The 18798-nt window shown below is 47.2% G+C and overlaps 7 protein-coding genes across 7 annotated transcripts, besides 2 other annotated features; 2 read left to right on the top strand and 5 right to left on the bottom strand.

The window, feature by feature from the left end:
* Window positions 1-54: 54 nt before the first annotated feature.
* Window positions 55-2979, bottom strand: TSTA_070030 (heterogeneous nuclear ribonucleoprotein HRP1; the record flags this gene model as incomplete). Its single annotated transcript, XM_002340935.1, has 5 exons — window positions 55-1149; window positions 1207-1370; window positions 1436-1476; window positions 2588-2878; window positions 2936-2979. The coding sequence occupies 5 exons, from the start codon at window positions 2977-2979 to the stop codon at window positions 55-57; spliced, it is 1635 nt and encodes a 544-aa protein (XP_002340976.1).
* Window positions 2980-3280: 301 nt separating this feature from the next.
* Window positions 3281-5860, top strand: TSTA_070020 (GTPase activating protein (Gyp1), putative). The gene is made up of 8 exons (XM_002340934.1): window positions 3281-3440; window positions 3504-3519; window positions 3591-3603; window positions 3706-3819; window positions 3892-4352; window positions 4406-5289; window positions 5350-5442; window positions 5495-5860. The coding sequence occupies exons 1-8, from the start codon at window positions 3414-3416 to the stop codon at window positions 5654-5656; spliced, it is 1770 nt and encodes a 589-aa protein (XP_002340975.1). The 5' UTR covers window positions 3281-3413; the 3' UTR covers window positions 5657-5860.
* A 390-nt stretch (window positions 5861-6250) lies between these two features.
* TSTA_070010 (mRNA splicing factor (Prp1/Zer1), putative) lies at window positions 6251-9347 on the top strand (the record flags this gene model as incomplete). Its single annotated transcript, XM_002340933.1, has 2 exons — window positions 6251-6636; window positions 6769-9347. 2 exons carry the CDS (start codon window positions 6251-6253, stop codon window positions 9206-9208), a joined length of 2826 nt encoding a protein of 941 aa, XP_002340974.1. The 3' UTR covers window positions 9209-9347.
* A 61-nt stretch (window positions 9348-9408) lies between these two features.
* On the bottom strand, window positions 9409-11601 carry TSTA_070000 (transcriptional co-activator (Hfi1/Ada1), putative). The gene is made up of 4 exons (XM_002340932.1): window positions 11204-11601; window positions 10867-11141; window positions 10691-10799; window positions 9409-10637 (listed from the first exon to the last, which is right to left on the bottom strand). Exons 1-4 carry the CDS (start codon window positions 11421-11423, stop codon window positions 9946-9948), a joined length of 1296 nt encoding a protein of 431 aa, XP_002340973.1. The 5' UTR covers window positions 11424-11601; the 3' UTR covers window positions 9409-9945.
* A 69-nt stretch (window positions 11602-11670) lies between these two features.
* TSTA_069990 (uncharacterized protein) lies at window positions 11671-15284 on the bottom strand (the record flags this gene model as incomplete). Its single annotated transcript, XM_002340931.1, has 6 exons — window positions 11671-11987; window positions 12049-12210; window positions 12261-13310; window positions 13360-13759; window positions 13813-15153; window positions 15225-15284. The coding sequence occupies 6 exons, from the start codon at window positions 15282-15284 to the stop codon at window positions 11887-11889; spliced, it is 3114 nt and encodes a 1037-aa protein (XP_002340972.1). The 3' UTR covers window positions 11671-11886.
* A 228-nt stretch (window positions 15285-15512) lies between these two features.
* Window positions 15513-15548: a sequence feature (AT_rich).
* Window positions 15549-15607: 59 nt separating this feature from the next.
* Window positions 15608-15630: a microsatellite.
* Window positions 15631-15680: 50 nt separating this feature from the next.
* Window positions 15681-17685, bottom strand: TSTA_069980 (actin cortical patch component, putative; the record flags this gene model as incomplete). The annotated part of the gene is made up of 3 exons (XM_002340930.1): window positions 17619-17685; window positions 17477-17565; window positions 15681-17414 (listed from the first exon to the last, which is right to left on the bottom strand). The coding sequence occupies exons 1-3, from the start codon at window positions 17632-17634 to the stop codon at window positions 15681-15683; spliced, it is 1839 nt and encodes a 612-aa protein (XP_002340971.1). The 5' UTR covers window positions 17635-17685.
* A 98-nt stretch (window positions 17686-17783) lies between these two features.
* On the bottom strand, window positions 17784-18719 carry TSTA_069970 (mitochondrial 37S ribosomal protein RSM18). The gene is made up of 3 exons (XM_002340929.1): window positions 18486-18719; window positions 18187-18431; window positions 17784-18122 (listed from the first exon to the last, which is right to left on the bottom strand). The coding sequence occupies exons 1-3, from the start codon at window positions 18655-18657 to the stop codon at window positions 17913-17915; spliced, it is 627 nt and encodes a 208-aa protein (XP_002340970.1). The 5' UTR covers window positions 18658-18719; the 3' UTR covers window positions 17784-17912.
* Window positions 18720-18798: the final 79 nt, after the last annotated feature.

Here is an 18798-nt window from a genome sequence, read left to right as displayed (position 1 = left end):
ATACAAAAGAAGCCCATTCCCCACTCGGTCAGATGGAGAATCTGTTGTCCACATTTATCGCGAATAAGGATGGAAACCACGATGACCACCTCCACGACCTCCGCCGCGATAGTTTGCTCCTGGTCGTCCAGCGTTTCGGGGACCGGTAGGAGCATTAGCTGGTGCAGCAGGAGGAGTACCACCACCACCTTGATGAGGGGTGCCCGGCTTGCCCTGATTCTGCATGCCGCCTCTTCCCATGCCTCCACCACCACGACCTTGTGGGCCGGATGGAACATTTGGCTGAGGTACCTCGTCATACATACCTTCCCATGATGTCGGACCGCCTTGTTGATAAGGTGAATAGGCACTTCCTCGTCGAGCTTGTTGTTGCTCGTATTTTTGTTGTTCGAAGGCAAGTTGTTCGTGAGCATTGTAGCCTGGTCCAACACGATTACCGCCATAACCAGCACCAGCACCACCCATGCCCATTTGTCCTTGACCTTGGCTTTGCATCTGTTGCATCTGCTGCATCTGCTGCATCTGTTGCATCATGGCTGGGTTCATGTTCTGCATACCTTGAGGACCGGGACTTGGCGATTGACCTGGTTGTTGACCGGCTGCCATCTGCATCTGCTTCATTTGTTGCATCATTGCAGGATTCATACCAGCCATGTTCATTCCGCCCATACCCTGACTCTGAGCAGCTGCCATTTGCTGCTGCATCATGGCGAAATACTGTTGCATACGTTGCCAGTACTGAGCCATCATCTGCGGAGTGATGCCACTGGGCATACCCCCTGGTCCCTGGCCACCTTGCTGTTGACTGTTATCTGGAGTCATGCCTTGATCTCTGCCCCGACGGTTTCGATCATCGTCTCGCAGATTACCCCTTGGTTGAGCCTTTTTCACCTCGATGGATTTACCGAGGATCTCCAGGGGTCGGGAAAGCGTGGCTTCCACTGCTGCTTCACTGTCGAATGTCACGAAACCGAATCCTCGTGGGCGGCCAGTGTCTTTGTCGATCATAAGTGTGGCATCCACTACACGACCAAATTGCATAAAGAACTGCTTAAAATCTTGCTCGGTAGCTTCCTGACTGACTCCCCCCACGAAAATCTTACTGGTCTTTTCTTGTTCATCGCGAGGAATGGCACGTTTTGGATCAATCTTTGGCTGCGTTAGCGCATGCCATCAATGACTGGGATATCGCTATAGCGAACTTACAATCTTTCCATCTAGGTAATGCTCCTTGACCATGACTGTATTGACGGTTTTGGGATCTCTGAATGTAAGGAATCCAAAACCTCTCGATCTTCCCGTAGCGCTGTCACGCATGACTGTACATTCGGAGACTTCGCCGAATTGTGAAAAGTAATCCTTGAGAGATTCTATGATTATACTGGTTAGTTTCTCACTAGTCCAATGCACGACGGATATTGAAGCTTTTGCATACGGTCTGTAGTCTCCCAGTTCAAACCTCCGATGAACATTTTCCTGTAAAATTTAATTGTCAGATACCGTTTGTCCTATCCACACTCATTTACTTCAACACAATATAACGCGAATGACGGCGAACAAAGAATTTCAGTATGATGGCTGGTCTGCAAGTACTATCCGCATAGATGATTTCTGGCGTCGTGTTGTTGCTGTCCAGGGGCATGACTAGGCTGCTGTACGAAGTGATAGTTCTGAATATAGTGGTGCAACGCATATGATATATGCTATAGCTATAACTCCAGTACTAGCATATGGAGCGGAAGCTATTCGATATCCATTTCGATAAGGCCACACACGCACAACCCCTGAAGTCATCCGATAGAAGATGTGCATAGAAAGGTCCGCCTCATTTACGCCTTCCCAGGCCATTGGATGAAAAGGTCCACCCGCATTGATCCAAGAGTGTCCACCCCCCCCATGGGCTGGCCGAATGCCGTATTATGTATAATTTTTCTGAGCCTCCCTGTCCGAATGATGGGTCATTCTAAAATCGTGATAGCAAAGAGAAGTGTTTCGATAGTTCTTGTATTCCCAGTATGTCGAATCGTCTATTTTGCTGCTCTGCTCTATCAAATTGTATCGATAAGAAGCTATATAGTATCAACTGTACTATACTCGCTGGCGACATGAATCTCGTGTAAAAGGGCAACATTGCCTCCAGTTCTCATCGACTCCATCGAATAGCATCAACGGACACTGAACCATTGTGCAGCAATTTCGCAGACTATCGGTGATCCACCATGCTAGCCACCACGGAGCCGTAATTCACATGAAATAAGATCTCAGTATGTAGACTTTCTGAAAGTATGCAGCTAGACACCTATGTATAGCGTGACATACTCGCTCCAACTAAGATGTTCAGTAGCCCCCTCACAATCAAGGTAAGTCCTGTCTGTCTCTGTTGGACATGTAGATAGAGCCACCTGAGACCTTTTTGCACCCATCCGTACAGCCTCTCTTGATATGCCAATTCCTGGCACCGTCATGTCTCATAATGAGACCGCCATATTTCCCTTCTATCACCCAGCCCGACAATATTCGCAGACCCAGCATCGATAACCAAGAAACCAAACATGAAGTACACTCAACGAAAAGAATTTGAACTTACCCATCTTCCTTGATACCCGTTCCCTGTGCTTCTCCTTCTGTAGAATGCACCCCGTCTCCGGTGTGTACATTTACATCCTGCGATGTCTCATCCATTGAATGGTAGCTTTGAATTCCGCCAGTTTGCTGTCCCTGGTATGCATTCTGTGCGTGTGAGCTACTGTAGGTGGGTTCATAGCCTCCGCCATTCTGAGAATCATCCACTTGAGGAGCTGCTGACGAAGTCTTCGTTTCTGCAGAGGAGTCGGTTACACCGGTTGAGGTAACTTGGTTAGTGTCATTGCCATCGTACCTTGAGATACAAATGTAAGCAACATATTTATGTTTTTACTGGACGATGGGAACTCACAAATCAGCAAAAAGATCCTCCTCAAGCTCCTCTGGTTCTGTCATGTTTGTTTGTGATTGAGGTCACTAGATAAGTGAACAGGGTCTCCAACAAATTACCCAAAAGATATAGCGTTACGCTGTGCTGACTTTAACAAAGAGAGATCAAAGCAGATAAAAGGTGAGATGCCCTCTTGGGATTATCAGAGATGAGGTTGAAAGTGAGTGTTGAGAACGGAAGGAATTGGTGAGGTGAAGGAAAGAACTGTGGAGCATTTGGCTGTTGACCGCCTTGGCAGAAAGATGTGGAGGCCCTGAGGGACGCCATTCATCAGGTGGGCCATACAACAGTCAATTAATATCAGTCGACTACAGCAGATGGCAACACGCAGCTAGCTATGTTCCCTAGTCATTTACAAGCAGAAAAGGGCTGTGCATTTCTCTATCGTTCCTTGAATTCATGAGGAGTACCCAACGCCTGGTCTTGAGCTATCGCAACGATGGCTAGCAAGAAGACCCACCAACAGGTGTGTTCAATATCCCACCTTGACGACTTTTAGACACTGATAGATGTACTCTTTGGTTGATAGGAAATGGTCCAGGTTGGTTCGTACCTCTCCCCTGCCATTCCCGATGCTAAACACCGTAGATTCGCTAACATTGGCTTAATCTCTCAGCGGACCGTTCTGAGTATGTGTATCCCGCTCCAAAAGATCCCATTGCTTTCCCATAAAACAGTCTCAGCGCGTTTGGTGTTCCCACTCAATACGAAGGCGCTAATTGTTTATAAAGGAGTGCGTCTCCTTTCTGGAAATCGAAAACTACATCTCAACAGAATGTCAGCCCTAGACCCTATGATGCCAGCTCTGTGATTGGCGCATCCTATTCGCATGCCGACATACTAAAGTATGTGCAAGACGCCATCGATTGGATTGAATAAAATTGAATTATGAGAATAGTTCCTAACACTTTAATTAGCACGCCGGCTCGTACGCCACCTAGGTCTGGATCGAGCGCAGGACATAGTCGCACCGGACAACCCTCCCTCCCACATCTCGAAGGGAAGAAAACCTCATCGCCGAACCGCCCTTATAATAATATACTCTCACATTCGTCGCGTGGCTGGGGTTATGGAAATGACGTGGCAGACGATGACGAGGACGATGAGATATTTTATGATGACGACGAAGATGAATTTGGGCTTCCTAGTATTGCTAGCATGCGGAAGAAGGGCAAAAACACTCGACGTACGCCTTCCACGTTTACGACAGCCAACACAATATCAGGGAACTCGTCTTTAGGAGCCGATCTGGACACTGCTTATCGACCAAGAGCCAATAGCTCAGATATTGCCGAAGAACGAGGTGTATCGCTTTACCCGTCAGCAAAGAAGACCGAGGGCAAGATACTGCGTCCTCAGTATAAGGATATCTTGAAAGGCAAGGGTCATATTTAGGTTCATACTTTGATATGCTGACCTGATACCATTCAGATCCTGCCAATTCCTTGAATCTAATAAATCATTCTCCGCCGCCTTCTGACGCGACACCTAGTCAACGAGAAGCCCATTCTGCGCGAATTTCCAGAATTAATAAGTTTAAACGGATCTTACAGGCAAGTACCGTGTCCTTGTCAGAGCTCCGCTCTCTTGCTTGGTCTGGGGTTCCCGAGGAAGTAAGGGCTATGACATGGCAACTGCTGTTGGGCTACCTGCCCACGAATAGTGAACGCCGCGTCTCGACACTCGAAAGAAAGCGTAAAGAATACCTCGATGGAGTTCGTCAAGCTTTCGAAAGAGTTTCTGTGAGTGGGGGATCCGGCCCAACCAACACGAGTTCGGGCCGTGGTAGAGGCTTGGACGAGGCAGTTTGGCACCAAATTAGTATTGATGTGCCCCGTACGAGTCCACACTTGCAATTATATAGCTACGAAGCTACACAGCGATCTTTGGAAAGAATACTTTACGTCTGGGCCATACGGCATCCTGCCAGTGGTTATGTACAGGGAATCAATGACCTTGTGACTCCATTCTGGCAGGTCTTTCTAGGTGCTTACATGACCGATATGAATGTTGAAGAAGGAATGGATCCAGGACAGCTGCCAAGATCCGTCCTCGATGCTGTAGAAGCTGATTCCTTCTGGTGCCTCACAAAGCTTCTTGACGGTATTCAAGACAATTATATTTATGCTCAGCCGGGTATACAGCGACAAGTGAAAGCATTGCGCGATTTAACAAAGAGAATTGATGCTAGCTTGGCGAAACACTTGGAAAATGAAGGAGTCGAATTCATGCAGTTCAGTTTTCGATGGATGAATTGTTTGCTTATGAGAGAAATGAACATAAAGAGTACAATTCGAATGTGGGATACATATATGGTAAGTTCTGCGAAGACCTCCGAACTTGATTGTTATTGCTGGCTGACCTAAATGCAACAGGCCGAGGAGCAAGGGTTCTCTAGGTTTCATTTATATGTTTGTGCCGCTTTTCTTGTCAAGTGGACTGATAGATTGCTCAAAATGGACTTCCAGGTAAGCACTGACAGGGAAGGGGCTTTATATCGTATTAATAACATGGGCATAGGAAATCATGATGTTTCTTCAGGCACTTCCAACCAAAGACTGGACCGAGAAAGATGTTGAATTGTTACTCAGCGAAGCGTTCATATGGCAGAGTCTATTCCAAGATTCAAGCGCACATTTGAGACAAGACGGTGAAGATGCCAACACCGGATACATGTTTTGATCGTTATTTAACCCCTTTTTTGTACCGATACGAGAGGACACCTTCAGGGTTCCCGATCTCTATTACTACGAGGCATTGTCTACTTAGACATAATTACAGACGATATACACGCATTTCCTGATATAGAAGCGTGTGCTTATAATACCCACCTCTCTTGAGAGAAAATCCATTGTTACAGACTATAAGTTAGCATCACACTTGTGACTTGAATGTATCACTTCCAAGTATTCATTGCATCTACTTAGGTAGACATGTACAGGAATACCTAGGTTCAATCCTACGAAGACGCGCGCTTTTCCCAGCTTTCGCTGCGCAAGTCGGACATATGTATCTTCTAAGGTTCTTCCATAGATGACAGCAATACAATCTCCTAAAGGAACATGGTGTTGTATCTGAATATGGAGGGGGGAACAAAACTGTTATCAGATCTGATAAGATGGAAGCGACAAATATCATTGGCTGTCAGCTATCCCTGCAGAGCTACGGCGCCAATGCGGTGGCAACTGTCAATACTCATTAATTTTCGAGGTGAGATCTCCCTCTTTCTTCATCCATCCTCTGTGTTGCGCCATCCGCATTCATATTTCTTTCACCATGTCATATGGAAGGAAAGATTTTCTCAGCCAGCCGGCACCAGAGAACTATGTTGCTGGTCTTGGTCGAGGAGCTACTGGATTTACAACCCGATCAGATTTAGGACCAGCGCGGGAAGGTCCAACGCCCGAGCAAATTCAGGAAGCTCTAGCGAAAAGAGCACAGCAACTAGGAGCTCCTACCCCTACCGCATATAGTATAAGTCGGGAAAAAGGGGGAAAGGGTAAAGAGCAGGAGGCGGAAGAGGAGGACGATGAGCGTTTTCAGGACCCAGATAACGAAGTCGGCTTATTCGCCTACGGCGCCTATGATCGCGAAGATGACGAGGCGGACTTGATCTATCAGGAGGTTGATGAGAAAATGGATAGGAGGCGAAAAGCAAGAAGGTTAGTTTTATCCCATCGCTCTTTATTTTCGCGCGTTTTCGATATCTCGGTTTCGAGTTATCGCCTTTGCGCTTTGCCCTTCATATATTTATTGTGGACAGAGTGCCGACTTGAACCATTCGTTGCCTACAGGGAAGCCCGTGAAAAACAAGAACGAGAAGAATATGAGAGAAACAACCCTAAGATTCAGCAACAATTCGCCGACCTTAAACGTTCACTAGCTACGGTATCGGACGAGGACTGGGCTAATATACCCGAGGTCGGTGATCTCACAGGAAAAAATCGACGAGCTCGTCAAAACCTCAGACAAAGATTTTATGCGGTTCCGGATAGTGTGATCGCCGGTGCTAGGGATGCGACACAATTTGAGACTACCATCGCCGACGATGGTACTCAAACGGAAATCTCAAGCGCTGCTGGAGGAGACGGAAGTTTGACGAATTTTGCCGACATTGGTGCTGCCAGAGATAAGGTACTCCAGGTGCGCCTGGACCAGGCGGCGCTTGGATCTGCTGCCGATACTACATCAGGTAGTGCGACTAGCATCGACCCCAAAGGCTACCTTACCAGTCTTACACAGTCAGAGTTAAAGGCTGGTGAGGTGGAAATTGGTGATATTAAGCGTGTCAGGGTTCTGATGGAATCTGTTACACGTACAAACCCCAAGCATGCCCCGGGTTGGATTGCTATCGCACGATTAGAAGAATTAGCAGGCAGGATTGTTGCAGCGAGGAACTATATTGCCAAAGGTTGTGAACTATGTCCGAAGAGTGAGGATGCCTGGTTGGAGAACATTCGGCTCAACGAGAACCACAATGCGAAAATTATCGCAGCGAACGCTATCAAGCACAACGACCGATCTACTAGGTTGTGGATTGAAGCGATGAAGCTCGAGACGGATGTCAGAGCGAAGAAGAATGTTCTAAGACAGGCTCTTTTACATATACCGCAATCCGTGGCTATATGGAAGGAAGCCGTGAACCTTGAAGAAGATCCAGCAGATGCCCGACTTCTCCTTGCAAAGGCTACTGAAATGATTCCCCTGTCTGTTGAGCTCTGGCTTGCACTGGCACGCTTAGAGACACCTGAGAATGCACAGAAAGTATTGAACGCAGCTCGCAAGGCAGTTCCCACAAGCCATGAAATTTGGATTGCGGCAGCTCGATTACAGGAACAGATGGGTACGGCAAACAAGGTCAACGTTATGAACAGAGCTGTTAAGGCCCTCGTACGCGAGAATGCCATGCCGAAGAGGGAGGAATGGATTACGGAAGCTGAGAAGTGTGAAGAGGAAGGCGCTGTCCTAACCTGTGGCGCAATTATCCGGGAAACTCTAGGTTATGGGCTTGACGAGGATGATGATCGACGGGATATCTGGATGGAAGATGCCAAAGCAAGCATTGCTCACGGTAAATACGAGACTGCTCGGGCAATATATGCCTATGCTTTACGTGTATTTGTCACCAGCAAGACTTTGTGGCTTGCAGCGGCTGATTTGGAGCGTAACCACGGAACAAAAGAAGCTCTATGGCAAGTGCTCGAAAAAGCCGTGGAGGCATGCCCTCAAAGCGAAGTTCTATGGATGCAACTTGCAAAGGAGAAGTGGCAAGCTAGCGAAATCGACAATGCACGACTTGTCTTGAAGCGTGCCTTTGAACGAAATCCTAACAACGAAGATATTTGGCTTGCAGCTGTCAAGTTAGAGACGGATGCAAAGGAAACGGAACACGCTCGAGAGCTCTTGAGTACCGCTCGACGTGAAGCCGGCACGGATCGTGTGTGGATCAAGAGTGTCGCCTTTGAACGCCAGTTGGGTAATATGGATGAAGCACTCGATCTCGTCAACCAGGGTCTACAACTCTACCCCAAGGCTGATAAGCTTTGGATGATGAAAGGTCAAATATACGAGTCCCAGAAGAAATATCCACAAGCCCGAGAGGCATATGGCACTGGTACACGTGCTTGTCCTCAATCAGTCCCATTATGGCTTTTGGCTTCACGGCTTGAAGAAAAAGCAGGTGTCGTGGTTAAGTCTCGTTCGATTCTTGATAGAGCTCGGCTCGCGGTTCCCAAGAACGCAGAACTGTGGACTGAAAGTGTTCGTGTGGAACGACGTGCGAACAATATCAGTCAAGCCAAGGTCCTCATGGCCAAGGCACTTCAAGAAGTACCCAATTCTGGACTCTTATGGGCCGAAAGTATCTGGCACCTTGAACCTCGAACGCATCGAAAGCCTCGCAGCCTGGAAGCTATTAAGAAGGTTGACAATGATCCTATTCTCTTTGTTACAGTAGCGCGTATATTTTGGGACGAACGACGATTGGAGAAAGCAATGACCTGGTTCGAGAAAGCTATTCTAGCGGACAGTGATCAGGGCGATTCATGGGCATGGTATTACAAGTTCCTTATGCAACACGGCACTGAGGAGAAACGACAAGATGTTATTTCTAAATGTGTCATTAGCGAGCCGAAGCACGGAGAGATTTGGCAATCGGTTGCTAAAGATCCTGTTAATTTCCACAAAACTACCGAAGAGATCTTGAAATTGGTTGTGGAACAGTTACCCTGTTAAGTGATTTGCATTTCGGCGATATATAGTCGATGGAGTTGGTTGTTTCGATTGGCGTGGCGTTTGTCCTTGGGGACTATTGTATGAATAGTTCTATGTATTGTTGATATCTTCAAAATAAGACCAATAAATTACTTGCATTATATCTAGGTCCATCTCCCCTAGGTCCTGCAAAGGCGTAATAAGGTATATTGAGAAGTATCAAGGTCACGTATAGAGTAATATTCAAACTACATTTCATAATCTTGTTCTAGTCCTATGTGTCAACATGCATAGTACCACAATCCTCCTAAAACTAATAAAACAACACCTCAATAAACACAGCAAACTCCAATCCAGATGCACCAAGACTGAAAGAAACACAAGAAAAGGAACCCTCCCTTGTCCGTTTGACGTTAGAAGTCAAAGAGAAACAACAAAAAAAGAAAAGCGAGGTTGGTATCTGTAAATAAAGGAAACGATAAAATAGATAGAAAGCGTAATTCTTCATCTTCCTCAAGAACTGTTATGTTTTCTTCTCCATGTCCGCCGATGCCACACACCTCCTTTCGTAGTCATACAACAATCACAGTAAACGCCTCCCCTAATAAAACCCGCCAAAGTGCTAATCGACATGTTTATCCTCGGATTGGAGAGGATGGAAGAGAGAGAAATCGTAGATGAGAGATGCTTTGTCTAGTCAGACGAAAAGTGGGGATAGCTCGTTCGACGAGGATGGATATGATATATGAGTGTATGTATCATGCAGCCAGTGAAAGACACTCATCCAGAAGAGAATTCAACTGATCTCTATCTGCAATCGTGCCGCCCTCCCAATCCCATTCATCATCAATATCCATAGCGTCGACGCCATTGGTTTCTGTTGCTGTTATTGTCGCAGATTTTGTCCCAATACCATCAAAGCCATGCTTCTCACGCAACTCTTCAATGTAACCATGACGCTCGAGTTCAAGTTCATCCTCATCATAAGCACCCATAATTTCGTCAACCACTAGCGGCATCTGGCCGAGGAGTGCACCACCCAGAGTAAGCGCTAACCGTAAATCTCTTACCCCTAATGGTTGCCTCGAACGAGCCTCTTTCGCCTCAACGGGCAACAACCCAGTTGCGAGGTCCTTGGATATCTCGCCCCGAGTAAAAGCAAGCTCTTCGCGCTCTAGTTGTCGGCGATATTTCCGTGTCATCATACCGTTGATTGTACCGGATGGGCCGTTATGCCTTGTACGAGAGAATACACTTGATAGCACCTGTTTGACAAATGTCTCCGTCGCAATGGCCATGAATTCGGCGCAGGAAAACCCAGCTCCACTGACTACAGACTCCTCGTAACATATTGGCACCATACGGGCATATATTGATTCCGCGTCAGGAAATTCGCCTGTTTCTGCGGCAAGTGGTTGAGCGTAGCGTTTTCGTATTTCGAGTTCCCAGTCTGATAGTTGTTAGTTCAAATGTGACACAAATGCCCAGAGAATGGCCTCTTACTCGTTTTGTTCAAACCACCAGCACTCGCTGGGACCTGCGTAGGTAAGGTAATTTGCTTTGCTTGATAGTATAATTCGAGCTCATTCGGGGCTATTTCATGGGGATCCGGCTGCATGTTCGCATCACATATTAGCGCGATTCTCACAATCTACACACTCAGAAAACCAAGATCATACCTCGGGAATACCTTTGATCCTCTTGCGATCTCGAGGAGGTAGTTGCATAACCTCAGTCTTCAGTCTCTGTTCCGCCAGGTCACTAGAGACCGGCTTCGATACCACGGTGGGTTTGTCATTTGCCGATACCCAGCTTGCGACGCCATGGTCTGGGAGGTCGCGTGAGAGGTTGCCGATGAGCGCGCATATAAAGTTGTTATGGAGATGCTCGGTTCTGGGATCGGCACAAATTATGTGATCGAGGCGCGAGGAGAGTTCATCTTGATTTAGTTGGCCTACCAAAAATAGTTTATTAGCAGATATTTCATCAATAGGACGGCGTAAAAGAGAGAAGTACCTAGAAGAAAAAGTGTCGTCGACTGCTTGTACTCCGCCCAATTGTCGCCAATAGCGGCCTTCAGCTCCGTGTATACAGACTCAAGATCCAGTCGCGGCACCGAAATCAACGCCTTTGTAGACTTTTGAGTTGTAGCCGCAGCTGATACGACAGTCTTGGAGGCAGATACGGCCGTCGAAGCCGAATCTGGTCGACTCAGAGCTGCCGGATCGATCTGCATAATAACAGGAGGGGATGAACGCGCAAATTGAGGCTGCGCGAAGCCACGGGGAAGACGTCAGATCTTCATCAAAAATGAAGAGATGGTTATACCATTTCTTGTTTGGAAATTGATCCGTGAGAGTCGGATGAAATGAATGAGGTCCTATTGGAGATGGAAATCACGACGTTAAGTGAGTGAAGGTGATGAAAGGTTGGGTCTTCTTGAGGTTGAATGAACGGAGAGGTTGCCAAACTTCGGCTCTATCGCCGCCCGCATTCGGTACGTATTAGTTAGTTCGCTGCGTCACTTGTTCGCAGATGTCTATATTTGAGAATAAATATGGTTTGTCATGTTGAGCCTCTTCTGCTTTTAAATATTCTGTACGGGTGGGCAGCAAATGTAGACATATTCAAGGGATCATATTCAGAAGTACTCCGTATATGCTATTGTGGTTATGTACAATACTACTCTAACTATAAAGCTATTGGAGCTCAATGACATCCTCATTCAATACCCCAAACAGGATGCTGATTTCGTTTACAAGCTCAATAATCTCACTTCCTAATTGACCCGTCACCAAGACTGTTGAACTCAAGTTAGCACTCAGGTTTTAGTTATGTCAACTAATTAAAGGAGAACGCACCGTAGGCATAGAGTAGTGCATAATCGCTGTCGGTGGTACGCAGTGATGATTCGGTTTCGAGACGATAGTGAAATATACGAGCTAATAGTCTGTCTCGCGCGTGTTGTATGCTTGGCAGAGCATCATTCAGAGGATACTCGAGCTTCATTGAAGATGCAAGCACTAAGGTTCCAGTTAGAAGATTCAACAGACTGTGTCAACGAAGCACTTACCTGACAGCAAATGACTGATACGAGATGACAGTTGCACACGCTCTTGGGTCGTGTACTGAAGCAAACTTATCTCGCCCTCCGAGGCCGTGAGATTTTTCAAAATCTCCATATTCATAGAATAGAATGCGTTTAGCATGCTTCTTGTTCGATTAATGATATTTCGATACGCCACTTCAGGAAAGGGGCCTCTTAGTTCGAATTCTGATTTGGCTGCAACCTGTAATGATTCCAAATTCTGGATGAAGCGCTCGATTTGCAGTTTTTCGCGGGGAGTCAGATATGGAATAACGGGTTTGCCATTGATCATCATTGATAATGGATCACGTTTCCAGATCAAACTCATCTGCAGCCAGAGAAGGCTCAGACCATCCTTTAATTTTGCTCTTGCACTAATCGGCCAGATGACTCGTGTGACTATGATCCCCCAGATACAGCCAGACAAGACTGCAACCACACGGTGAAGTGCAATCTCCGTGATAATAGGATGAGCACCACCTTCATCGTCGTCGTGATCATTGTCATTAGCAGACAGTGAGTAAGCATATAGAACCGACAGATTGTATGTGAGCATAATGAATCGTCCCATGGGTCCTTGGCCTTTGACCAGAATGATATAGGCGGTCCACGTGGCCATAAGCCAGCCTAAAAAGGCAAGAGCAAAAACATTCCCACCCGACACATACCAGGAAGCTATCGAGCAACAGGCACCAAGACATGTACCGAGGAATCGGGCGTACCCAGTGGTGTTGGATGCCCCTATAGTCATAGAGCAGACCAACATGTACGAGACAAGACCCCATTCGCCTCTCCACGCCGTAAACACAGGCCTCGTCAGAGGAATAAAAGATGGCAGAGCATACATAGCAGCACCAGCACCAACTTTAACAGCGTATTTCGTCTCGTCACGCCGTAAAAAGCCCAGAGATTTCCAGACTCGGTAGGTGACCTTATTCTGAAGGCGAATGTCGTCCGTGTAGCCACCCTCCAACGACGAATGTCTTTTCCTGAGGGATGGACGGCTTGAGCTCGTGAGTGCCAGATTTGAATATTCTAAAGCGTATCAGCAGTTTGCATGGATTTTGACTGTCGGTAGACTTACCATTGCTTGAAGGTTCCGGATGTGAACTTTTAAAGACTCGCCAAAACTTCAACCAATTCCACGTCAAGCCCTGAGGTCGTTCCTCACATTCAAGCTTCAACTCGTCCAGGATCTGGAGGAGATCTTTCAACTGTTCTCCGAACTCCATCAAAGTAAAACTAAAATGACCGCAGCTAGCAGACACTTCCTCGAGGTCCGCTTCCACATCAGGAGATTGAATTTTGGCAAAGTCTCGTTCTCGGTAGACCGAGGTCAAAGCCGCTTCTCTAGCGTCGCGGTACAGTTTTAAGGCACGATCAAGACTACCATGGAACTTGGTATTGAATGATACGTTATGATCTGGACCTGGACCAAAAGGTATCTCCTGTAGAATCTCCTTGAGGGTGAATGCAAATGATTGCTAGGGTAGTACGTTAGTGATGGTTTAGTTGTCAGAGACGTCTTTAGTCTTACCATAGATGGCCCCAAATGTTCAATAAAGACTTCAAACATGCGCTGCGGTGATGGGGTGGCATGTATTGTCTGAGATTCCGCTGTGAGATCCGCCTCCTCTGGCTCTCCCAATGGTGTGAGATTTGCCGAGTCTTCAAACACGGACCAGATACCGGGATAACTTGTTGAGCTGTTCTTACGTGTAAGAATGTTATGACTCGGTGAGAAGATGCTTGGGCCCTGTTGAGTCTGCTTCAGAAGTTGAAATTGTAAAGTTGCCGCACTCTGCAAGCCGCCCATATTCTGGTTGATATCTTGAACGCATCGGACAAGTCTCTTTTCCAGGCGATACTCCCTCTCCGTACCTGCGACATAGTGCTCAAGTTTGGCTTCTTTGACCAATTTATCCAGGATAACGTAGCTTCTCTTGTTCTGTGCAGACGCACTGGTAAAAGGCGCTGTATACATTTCTTCGTCGGATCCGGTGATAAAGCTTTCGGTCACGTAGCCAAGCATAATTGCGAGGGTGCTTGTCATTGTCGTCATATTCGACCGGAGCTTCTTCCTCGCCGATATGGGAAAGATCAGGAATGATACTGCCATAGCCGCGCAGACACCCATAATCAGCATCTTGAGAGTCTGCGATATTTTAACAAATGATAGATCGCCCTTTTGCACTGCGCCTTCTTTCGTCAGAATTGTCGTCGTAGAGAGGGAAGCGAGAGAGCATGCAACGTTGACGAGAGGGTCGTTGAGCCTCTGCTTCGTCCATCCAATAAACGCAAACCCACCACCGCAAAAGATAACCAGAACTATAATATGTCCAATCACAAGCAAGTCAAGATTGTCGAAGAACATGGAGACGCACATGCTGGTGACAGATAGAAAGGTTGTATAAAGAAATGCGAGAATAGCGCAGATCAAAGCCTTGAGCATGCTTCCTCTAGAACGAGCTGGGTGGAAATAAACCGTGATCGTCGCAACAACATGTTTCCCATCTTGATGACCTAGAAACGACGAGATAAAGGGGATGAATGTCGCCAAAGAGCCCAACAAATAAGCCAGACCAAACTTGAAGACACCCTTTCCATGCTCTGAAACCGCGAATGCATACACTTTATCCCGCAAGCCTAGTATTTTGTAGGAAGCAGCGTTTGCCATCTCGTTCGGTAGTAGAGGCCGTTGCAAAGGAGTGGAAGAGGACTCGGAGGAGTCGCCGTCGAGGAGAGGACGTTGCTCCTCCTCGTCGCCATCTTCTTGGGCAGCAGCAGTGCCGCCATCGCGACTTCCCGATTTCACCAGGTTCACTAACCCTTTCAAGCGCTGGCCTGTACGAGGCAGAATGAACGTCGCCTGTCGGAGCTAGATCGAAAAGACCGCATGTTAGTTGAGAATTTCGAGGGTATAGCTATATTCCAGAAATGGCGGCTTACCTTGAACCGGCGAGCGCGGGAATCGGAGGAGGCTGTCCGATCAGGTGTGGAGGAGCTCATTGTGTTCGATTTGGCCGGACAACCCTCCTCGCGCTGTCCAACGAACGCCGAGTATTATAATCTGTCATAAAGCTGGTCAGACTACCAGTAGATATATGCTGAGGTAGTTGTCGAGCATGTTCAGCTGTCGGGGTTGTCAGGGAAGTCAAAAGTCATAGCTTCTTTTCAGCTGTGCCCCTCACGCAGCTGTCCAAAAAAGAGACACTGATTCTACCATCTGATTCTGTGATTTTTTTTTTTTTTTTTTATTAATTTTTATATTATGCATAGCCGCTACTTCTGATGCTTTGGACTGATCTTGAGTTTTTGTTCAGCAGTTCTGGAAAGAAAAAAAAAAAAAAAAAAACGCTTTCGTAGTTCATATCAAAATTTTCGAACAGCAGAGACTACCGACGGCTAAGGCAGACCTTCAGCCTTCCAAATCTTGATAGCAGCATCAGTTCCTGCTGACGCGATTTTGGTCTCATCTGCAATCCAAGCGACTCCAGTTACACCTTCTTTATGGGCATTCTTGGCCTCAATCCAGTCTCCAGGCTTCGCCAGACTCCAAATAAAGATATTTGTATCGAGTGCTCCACTGACAACATGGGTTCCCGTGCTATTCCATGCAATAGATGTTATGCGAGAAGTATGAGCGGTCCAGCGGTCAGTGACTAAGCTTCCATCTTTCGTCTTGAATACGGAAATTTTGCCGCGAGAGTCACCGACAGCCAAAAGACTGCCATCCGGGGAGAACGACAGGGTTGAAACTGGGTTACGTGACGCTTTGATTTCTACCTCTGGTGTGATTGCCGATGATGTGACTGATCCGATGTGTACTTTCAAATCTTCGCTGCCAAATGCAACGGTGTTTTCGTGAGCAGCGACTGCGGTCACATCAGCCCGCGCTTTGAATGTGCCGGATTTGTTGCTGTCTTGGTAGATATCAATGCTCTCCGAGCTTGCAACCAGGACGAGCTTTCCGGCAGTGGCAACGCCCTTTGGCTGGGCGGACAATTTGGTCGAGGTTCCTGTATATGTTTTTGCCGCAACGTCTGCAGATCTAAGAGTGTCGTCCCAGCCGACACTGTAGATCCTGCCCTTGCCTTCTTGAGTGCTGGTCAAACCGGCAATGTAGTTTGTATGATTGTCTCCATCAACCGTGTCTGCAGTCCCCGTTGCCACATCCCAGCTGCAAACTCGGCCCTCGAAGCTACCAGTCCAGAGTGTTTCTTTACCGTCATCTGCGCTGAACCGTGTAAGTGCTGTGATGTTCTTCTGATGGCTTTTCAAGACTTGTCGGGGTTGAGGAGACCCCTCTACCAGGTAGTTCAGATTGCCGCTTAGGGATAAACTGATAACAAGACCATCACTTCGTCCTGGCGGAATAACAACACCAACTTGTTGATCCAGTGGATTGACAGCACCTTCGCTGCTCAAATCCCAAGTCTGAGTAATCTTGCCAGCTTCAACGTCCCACAGCTTAACGGTCCTGTCAGCACTGGCTGTCGCAAACTTTCGAGAATCTTTGGACCATGATACGCCAAAGATACTGCCCTTGTGTTCTCCTTCCCCAATTGAGGCTTTCGGCTCGCCAGTCTTGCCGTCGTATAACCATATGCGACGGTCACCACCAACACTCACTAGCTGAGAGCCATCGGGGCTAAAGGCAACCCCATATATATAATTGGTGTGTTTATCCCTGATTCCGGTATTAAACTTAAAGGGCACACCATGGTAGAAGACTAGGGTCTTGTCGTCTCCGGCTGCGGCTGCTCTCAAAGGGCGTTGCTGTCTGATGGAAACGGAATTGATGGGCTGCGTATGGCCATATATCTCGCCAACACTATTCCCACTATCCCAGGTGAAGCAATGACCGTATCTCTGTTTTCCGTCTCCTACAGCGATGATGCGCTGAGAATCGCCGTCCCATGCAATGTCGTTGATTCGACCGTTGACAATTGAATAGTCGCCCTTTGTAATACCTTCTCCTACACAGTCCCAAACCTTTACCGTACCTGCAGCATCTCCACTGGCAACGTAGAAGCCCGATGGCGAGAATCGTGCGACAGTGGCTTGCGCTTTGTGTTCAGTATATTGCCTGGCAACTGCGGGGTTGTCAATTGAGCGAATGAATATGGATTTGTTTGACTGTAGACAAGCCGAAGTGATTAGTTTAATTATCTAAACCAGCATGTAAGATTTGTATCTACCGCATATGCCAGCTTTTCGCCTTTCGCATCAGAGGACAGCTGGGTGGGTTGACCGCGTGTGGTGGAGGGGCTGGGAGCCCAAATCTGCTCTGTAAACAAGTCAGAAACTCGATCACACAGTTTGCAGTTGATGTATAATTACCGTTCGTCAAAGACATTGTGAATCAATCAAAACCAAACTGTTCTTTTTCTATTTAGTTGTTGTCTGAGTGTGAGTGAGGTGTAGAGGAGTAAATAGCAAGTAAGAGGCCCGGACATGTGGGGGTGTCGTCACTCCAGGCAAAACCATTCCGAAGACAACATTAAAGAGAGTGCCTTATGCATCTGAATTTAGATTCCCTGTATACAAGCTAAAACCAGGATGAACTTCCCATATAGTACATATTTCAAACGTATCCCGCGCGCCGCTGTTTCAAAGTACATATAGACCACCCATCTAGAAATTGTATCCTCCTTTGGGACCCCTGCTTCTCGTCTCTATCGCAATAATCTCAGGATGTTGGTGGACACTGGGCATCAGGCCGACTCCAATGGCTCGACGGATTGCCTTTGCAATCTTTCGTTGATTGACGGGTCGTAGACCTGTAGCTGAGCGATGCTTTATCCGACCCATTGGAGTCATATATTCGGACATAATGGAGAAGTTCTAATATAGTATACGTTAGTCGATTGATCGATCCCTCGTAAGACAATGACTTGTCTTTCTTTACCTTATAATGCTCGAGAGGGTTGATGTTCAATGCATCAAAAGCATCGCTCGACGGACTCCAGCGCTTCGACCACTTCTTCATCTCACTGGGGCTCAAATCGTGCGGAGAATAAAGATCGCCTTGCGTCCATTCTCTGGTTTGGAATTTCTCCAGGGTGCGACCTTCATTCTGGTTTCTCGTCTCCTCCATGATCCTAGTTCGCTGCGTGATTCGCTGACGTCTGCCGAGTGCTAGTGCTTTCGATCCTATGATTCTTTCTTAGAAATAAATATCGACTAATTGAAGAAAAGGCAACATACTCGATGACGGCGGTGTGCTTCGCGTTGGTGTAGGAAAAGCTGTTCGCTGAATGTTATTCGGCTGAGTGTTGCTGGGGGTTGTGGAAGCCCATCGACAGGAGACCGGAGCGAGCAAATTGAGGCCCCGTTGTAGCAGGGAGTTCCCTGATTGTGTAAAGAGGCTGAGAGACATGCTGTATCTATTCTGTTTGAGTCTGGAGAGGACTGGATGTTCAATTGACCCTTATGAAGGTTAGAACAAGAAGCTCAAATTTCTCCGGCGCGGAAGTTCTCCACCAACGCCAAGCCGCCAGTTAAAGGCTGCAATCACAGC

The sequence above is a fragment of the Talaromyces stipitatus genome, genomic scaffold, assembly GCF_000003125.1.
Source record: "Talaromyces stipitatus ATCC 10500 scf_1105507295523 genomic scaffold, whole genome shotgun sequence".
Taxonomy (NCBI): domain Eukaryota; kingdom Fungi; phylum Ascomycota; class Eurotiomycetes; order Eurotiales; family Trichocomaceae; genus Talaromyces; species Talaromyces stipitatus.
This window is presented reverse-complemented; position numbering and strand designations above follow the sequence as displayed.